This window comes from Sinocyclocheilus rhinocerous, unplaced genomic scaffold (genome assembly GCF_001515625.1).
Source record: "Sinocyclocheilus rhinocerous isolate Xijiao unplaced genomic scaffold, SAMN03320098_v1.1 scaffold675, whole genome shotgun sequence".
NCBI lineage: Eukaryota > Metazoa > Chordata > Actinopteri > Cypriniformes > Cyprinidae > Sinocyclocheilus > Sinocyclocheilus rhinocerous.
Window position 1 is genome coordinate 92,100 of NW_015629520.1, and position 7,369 is coordinate 99,468.

Below are 7,369 nucleotides of genomic sequence, written 5' to 3' on the forward strand. Positions count from 1 at the left end.
GACTGAGAGAGAGAGAGAGAGAGAGAGAGAGAGAGGTTTATCTTTAAAAATCTTATGTATAATCTTGACCAAACTGTAAATAAAAATGGTTCAGAGTTAGTGCAGCTCTGCCGAGCTTTAGGCCTGTACATACTTAATGGCAGGATCAGAGGGGACTCTTTAGGGAGGTTCACGTGTTGTTCAGGTCTTGGAGCTAGTGTAGTTGACTATGCCATCACTGACATGGACCCGTCCTCCTTCAGTGCATTCACTGTCAAACAGCAAACTCCACTTTCTGACCATAACCAAACTAACATTTATATTAAAACAAATCACACACCAGAACAAAACAAGCTGGAAACCTGCAAAATGTATCAGGTTTCCAGGTATCCAGCAGAGATACAAATGGACTCCAGACAGCACCGAAAAATTCCTCCAAGCCCTGAATTATGAAGAACTGAAGAATCTAATCACTATATTTATGAAAAAAATTTTTTGAAAAAGATGTCTAAAACAATCTAAACAATCTAAAAATACATATCTGGAACATTGAGACCAGGAAACTAAAACACAAAGTAAATTACAATTCTATCGATCTCTAAAATCAAATTATGAATTGGAAGATTATCTCCAGAGTGTCAGAGACACAAAGCAGAGACGGATCCTGACCAAGTACAGGCTCAGTGAGCACAGTCTAGCCATCGAGACCGGCAGACACAGAAAGAGCTGGTTACCCAGAGAGCAGAGAGTGTGTGCTCACTGTGAGACAGGAGAGATCGAGACAGAGACGCACTTCCTCCTTCACTGTCATAAATACATATCCATAAGAAACCTCTACTTCAACAAATTCACCAACTTAATAAAGAAGTGTGTGTGTGTGTGTGTGTGTGTGTGTGTGTGTGAGTGTGTATGTGTGAGTGTGAGAGAGACAGCAGGTGAATGTGTATTGTGTCTGACCTCAGGGTGTTACCCTACTGTCCACCACAGTGATCCTAAGTATGTATGTGTGTTTCTATGTAAGTTAAAGACTGTGGTGTCAAATGTTCACACGTTATAATTGGTTACAGTTTAATATTTCTAAGATGTTATAATATTCCATTCTATTACTGTGATGTTCATTTAATTATTATTATTGTTATTATATTATTATTTTTTATCTTTTTGTACATGTATACTAAGCTTTGGCAATATTGTATCATTTACAGTCATGCCAATGAAGCAATTTTGAATTGAGTTGAATATTTACCCACTGTTTAATGCAGCTCAGAGGGACATGGAATGCTTTAACCTGCCGTTACAAATGAATAAATAATGTTTTGATACATAAAACGTTGAATACTGATATTTGAAATTTTTTTTTTTTTTTTTATTTAAGAATCTGCCATTAAATAACTTAACCAATCTGAAAATTAAGGGTGTGCACCTCAATGCCTTTAAGGGTGTTTTTTTTTTTTTTTTGCCTTGCTTAGGGCCCTTTATAAAAAGAAGGCATTCAGGAACGAAACACCGTCATGTTGCTCAGAGACGCAAAACAGTGCTGTGGCTGTGTTTGGAATTATTTCTGTTGGCGAAATAGAACAAAAACAGGCAATATGGTGTCTAAAACGTAAGTCACTTAATATTAACTAATTGTTTATTAAACTGTTGTATAAAATCACATTTGTAATCATGCTGATTTTTGGAGCAAAAAAATGGCGCTCGATCTTCGTGTGATATTGTTTAACTATATGAAATGATATAAATATATTAATTTTCTGCCCCCATATCTTGAATTTTCTGATCATTCTTCATGCATTTTAATACTGAATCATGCAGTGAAAGAACGCACACGTGCTAGTCTAACCTACTAGACGTCTTTACGTAGGCCCGTGCACTCTGTAACGTTAGGTGAGTTTTGTTTGATTTTTGCAATATACTCGATAATGTCAAATCGCACATCGTTAAAACAACAATTACGATATCATTGCAAACTATATATATCACACACCCATATAACAAAGGCTATTTCACAAATAAAGGTAGTTATTCAACCCTCTACGGACACCTTGGCAATTGTATCGCCATTGGCTAGTAAATTTTTTTGTTTACTCGCCAGACTGATATACCATATATGCATGTGTGTGTGTGTTTTAAATATATATATGAAAAAATGTTTATAAAATGGCACAGCTTTTTAAAAATCTGAAAGTACTAACATCAGTCAGTCAAGCATTATATGATAATCGAGTAGTATTTAATGGTAGAACTTTAGTACCGTTAATTAGAATTAAAACCATGTATGAATGCATATTAGTCATTTTAACTGAACTTAGGACTGGTGGTGCTGCTTTTTTGGTTATTCAGTGTTTCTGTAAAAAAAAAAGTGGAAAAACTAACAATAATACTGATAAGATAATAATAATAATAATACCTAGAATTCTACTAATAAGAACAATATAAAATGCACGGTTCTGCAATGATTAATGAGCTGCTGGATTCATGAATATTAATCAGGTTGTGTGCGTTCGCTCGAACTGATTTGCTGAAATCAAAACAGGGATGATAATAGGTGAGCGTCAGCCAATGAGATTGTCGCTTGTGCACTAGTTCCGCCCACTACCGGAGAACCCGGCAGTTCTTATAAGCTGAAGAATTCCAAAGGAACGGCTTTATTTTGACCGGAAAATACAACAAAGAATATAGTTTACATGTAGCGCGTCAATTCTGCATGTAGACTCTCTCGCGCTCTCTCTCTCTGCGTGTGTGTGAGACAAGGTATGCGCCTTTACACTAGAGTTCACGGTATGTCAAACACAGGTGCGTTGCACAACCATTCAGATGAACTGAGAAATATCACAGATCGCTTGACGGAGAGTGAAACTCTGAAGCAAGCAGTCAGAGTGTTCTCGGCGAGTGAAAATATAGCTGTGCTAAACTTATACTTAGCTAATAATGACTTAGTTTCTCATAATAATTACTTATTTTCTCATAATAATGACTTATTTTCTCATAATAATGACTTATTTTCTCATAATAATGACTTAGTTTCTCATAATAATGACTTAGTTTCTCATAAAAATGAGAAACTTTCTCGTAATAATGATTTAACATCGCATAATAATGAGAAACGTTGTAATTATGACGCATACTGTACTGACTGTGCGCCAGTGTTGCTGATGCGGGCCTCCGTGTGATCCATGGATTTTAAACAAATAGAGCAGTATTTCAGACGGGGACTAACCAATCGTGAAATACTAACTCTACTGAAAGAGGTACATGGAGTCATAATTAGCAATCGCACCCTTGAGCGAATATTGAGCAAACACCAGCTTTGGAGGAGGAAGAACAAGACTGATGAAGCTGATGTTGCAGCTTTCATTCAGCAACAACTACAAACATCAGGGCAGTCACATGGTTACAGGTGGATGCATCAGAAATGCTGGCTCAATGGAATTATCACAGACAGAGAGACCGTGCGGGTGATTTTACGTTTGCTAGACGGCGAGGGAGTTGATCTAAGGTCTAGGAATCGACTTCGCCGGCGAGTGTATTTCAGCCGTGGACCTAATTATGTGTGGCATATCGATGGATACGACAACTTAAAGCCATACGGAATAGGTATAAGTGGTTGTATAGACGGGTTTTCAAGAAAAATAATGTGGCTCGAAGCTTACAGAACAAACAATGATCCTCGGGTTATTGCTGGGTACTTTATGACAGCTGTCATAGAAGCAGAGGGTTGCCCTAATTTGGTGAGATTGGATCTCGGTACAGAAAACGTCAATGTTGCAGAGATGCAGAAATTTCTGCATCATGGAACGCATCCCGACTCTGCTTGCGTCAGTTTTGGGCCAAGCACCAGCAATCAAAGGATTGAGAGATGGTGGCTTACACTAAGAAGTCAGTGCATCCAGTTTTGGATGAACCTGTTCGACAATCTAAAAGAGGATGGACATTATGCGGACAATTTCCTGGACAAATGTTTGATCCAATTCTGTTTTCAAAACTTAATACAGGTAATCACGTTTTATTTTGTTATAATAATGTATTATAAACATGTCCGTTTAAACCTGTTGACTACAATTACTTTGTATCTCACAAGCAGTGTTGTAATTCTATGTAGCAGTTTTTGTAAAGGTATCTTTACTGACTACAGGTTATCAACCCATTATGTAAATAATCTTTTATTCATTTAATTTTTCAGGAGGAACTGGATCAAGTGACATCGTCATGGAACAATCACAGAATACGACCAGTGCATAACTCTCGATCTCCAAACGGTCGTCCAGCAATTATGCACGTAGTACCGCAATTATATGGTGCAAGAGATTACTTACACCCTGTAGACCCAGAAGTCGTGGAAGTGTGTCTGGAGGAATGTGTATTCAAAGACTACCCATGTGACAAAGATGTGTTTGATGCCTGTGTTCACCTCATTACAGAACACAATCTGGATATGTCAAAAGATGTCTTTTCAACTGTGGATAATTATATCAAACTCAGGGAGTTGATAAACAATGAACTACGTGACACAGACTAACATTATTTGTGAAGTGTATCATCAACTGATTGACTGCACTGGAAGCATGTATGAGAACAAATGTTATTCTCAGCTTAGTAATATAGAAAATGTGTTGATTGAGCAGCAATACATTGATATGATCACAATGTAACTCTTTTTTTTTTACTCATACACTGTACTTTTCACTTTATTGGTGTCACTGTTACATACAATTTTATGTTGTGGAACATTTATTGAATTTAACTGAAAATGCAGACCTGCTAATGTTCAAAATAAAAAAATTAAAAAACTAAGAAAGCAGTATGGGTTTTATACTGCATAAGCAAAGCCGGCAATTCTTAAAAAACAAAAAACTAATATTTCTGGTTATTTTCTGTATAATGTAACAGGAATGGGTGTATTGCTGTTTGAAAACAGCACAACATATTGCATTGCAACATATCCTTAAGACATCACATACTGAAAAGGAAGGCAACGCTCAGCTGTAGTCACAAACAAATGTACAACTAACAACTAAACTAACTGTAAACACATTTAACTGTAAACAGAACACTAAAACAGGTTTGCATGGAGTGTTACTTGGTCACAGCAAAAAAATCTTTGCACTGGAATTTTGCACTATTTGTATATCTGTAAGACATTACGTAAGGAAATGCTCAGTACTGAGCAGCAACTGCAAACAGCCTTACAACTGACTGACAATAACGTAGCATTACTTTAACACTGTATTATAGTTATTACAGCTGTACAAGAAATTACAGTTGTACATTCAGACAGTTCAGAACTAGGAAACAATACCTAAAAAAAGGTAAGTTTTATGGTTGTATATAATCTAAATGTAATTGGACTTTTACATTTAAAGGTAGACATCTTTTTTATCTTCAGCAATTAGATAATGTCCATCACCCACACATTGCATTCTAAGACTTTGTTAATTTCGGATCTGAAATCAGGATAACTGTCATAGAAAACTGACAGCTCCAGGATACATCCACATGTGTGTGCAACTGGGCGTCGTTGGAATCCTTGAATCAGTGTAAACATAATGATGATAGTTTTTCCCAGAAAAAGATCAGAACCAGTGCAGAATCTGAGAAACCGTGACAGACCCGGTGTGTCAGATTCCCGAAGGTAAGTGGTTAAATACCTCTGAATCTCCCTCTGCTGGGCATTCATGTTTTCTGGGAAAGAAAGTGACTTCAGAACTTTTCTCACAGTGGGCTGCAAGTTTTCATACACAGAGGAGATTTCATCAAGATGGCTGATAGCAGTGGAAAGTATGCTTGCCCACTGCTCGATGACATAGGCAGGCTCTTGGATGAGTTTTTTGTGGGCAAGTTCTTGTAATATTTCCTCTGCATTGTCCTCTGTTGGTGTTTTACGACAGCTATGGCCATCCAAAACTTCAAGTAGTTCTTTGTTGTCCACAGTGTTGAAGTCAGATTGCCATGCTTCAAAGACTGCTCGTTCTGACTCTGGAACAAATTTCAGGAAATTCTCGATGACATTGCTTTTAGCACTTCCAAAAGCAGCCTGCTCCAGGATTACTGGAGCTATTTTTACAGGAAGATATTTTTCCTTTTGCCATCCAAAGACAATTATACGGCCTACACTTTCCCAGTGTATTTGCCCAAAATCATGCCGAAGGAAAGGCACCTTGAAAGAGCTGCCCATAGTGCACTGTTCATAAAACTCATTCCAGAACTCAGAAAGACAGTCTCTCACAACTCCTCCTTCATCATGGCCCTTCTCAAGTTTTCCATCTGGTGCAATAAGTTGAATTTTTATTTCACACCCGAACACACTTTCATCCAAAAAATGAGCAATGAGTTCTGGGAGGACATGACCGCGATGGACAACTAAGATCCTCTTTATTTCTTCATTTATTTTTAAATTTTTTAAACTTTATTTTTCTTACAGACAGGTAATGTATCATCCAAACTTTGGTCCTCCACATTAAAAATGTCTTCAGTGACAAATGTGATAGTGTTGCTGTCATCCAAAGCATTGCCATCTAGGTTGGAGGAATGTATCTCTGTGGAATAAGGCATCTCTGGTTCGATGGTGCTCCCGATGTAAATCACATCTGTATTTTCAGATCTTTCCGCTGGCATCGTTGTTGGGGAGCTGGTCAGTTCTTGTGTAGTCAGAGCCACATCACTTTCCTGTTGCACATGTGAGCCCAAGTTACTTTTTTTCTTAGTTGTGAGATAGAACCGTAAAAGTGGCAACTTGGTGTCTGCATAGAGTTTTCCAACTGTAACGTCTTCATCCACAGACATTTCTTTGTAATCCTTTAAATCTACCTCAAACTCAGTGATGTCTCCCTCAGCGCTTTTTCCATCTGCAAAAAACAGCTTGACTGCTTGCTGAATCAAATCTGGTTTCTTGGATTCTTTGGAGACATCTACTTTTCGTGTACCACCACCCTTTCTTGTTCTCACTTGTCTGAAGATGTCATTTTCTGCTTCATAATTCATCCATCCTAATTCTACCTTTCTCATAGTCTTTTGAGCATTCCTTATTTTGTGTTGTTGACTTGTTGTGACAGAATCATCACACTTACGTTTTTTGGATAATTTAGATTTCAATCGCTCAAAAAGTTTTGATTTTCTGTTATTGGGGTCATTCCTGTAACTGGCTTTCTGTCTGCAAAATCCCAAAATGGCCAAACGATCACCGTAAGATGGAAAGTATGTCTTTAGCTGCTCATCTGTCATTAGTTCGATGACACTGGCATCAATCTAGAAAAAAAGGAAATGCAGTTTAAATTGAATATTTGATATTTTGAGTTTACATGTCATCATACAATTTTCCCTGACCAATGGTTGGGTGCAAATAAAAATTAATTGTAAAATTAAGTATATATATATATATATATATTTATAT

The 7,369-nt window shown here is 37.2% G+C and overlaps 2 protein-coding genes across 2 annotated transcripts in view; one reads left to right on the top strand and one right to left on the bottom strand.

Annotated features, from left to right (window-relative positions):
* The first annotated feature begins 3,155 nt into the window (after nucleotides 1-3,155).
* LOC107739094 (uncharacterized) lies at nucleotides 3,156-4,498 on the top strand. Its single transcript, XM_016551091.1, has 2 exons — nucleotides 3,156-3,974; nucleotides 4,163-4,498. The coding sequence occupies exons 1-2, from the start codon at nucleotides 3,156-3,158 to the stop codon at nucleotides 4,496-4,498; spliced, it is 1,155 nt and encodes a 384-aa protein (XP_016406577.1).
* Nucleotides 4,499-5,368: 870 nt separating this feature from the next.
* Nucleotides 5,369-7,369, bottom strand: part of LOC107739107 (uncharacterized) — a 3,749-nt gene continuing 1,748 nt past the window's right edge. The window contains exons 2-3 of the mRNA XM_016551103.1: nucleotides 6,385-7,224; nucleotides 5,369-6,349 (exon numbers count right to left, since the gene is read on the bottom strand). Of these exons, the coding sequence (XP_016406589.1) occupies nucleotides 5,369-6,349; nucleotides 6,385-7,224 (1,821 nt within the window). The remainder of the gene's footprint in view (nucleotides 6,350-6,384; nucleotides 7,225-7,369) is intronic.

Coding starts and splice junctions, on each gene's coding strand:
- LOC107739094 (XM_016551091.1), top strand. CDS start 3,156: ATGGATTTTAAACAAATAGAGCAGTATTTCAGACGGGGACTAACCAAT. Junction 3,975..4,162: donor GTTTTCAAAACTTAATACAG/GTAATCACGTTT, acceptor TTAATTTTTCAG/GAGGAACTGGATCAAGTGAC.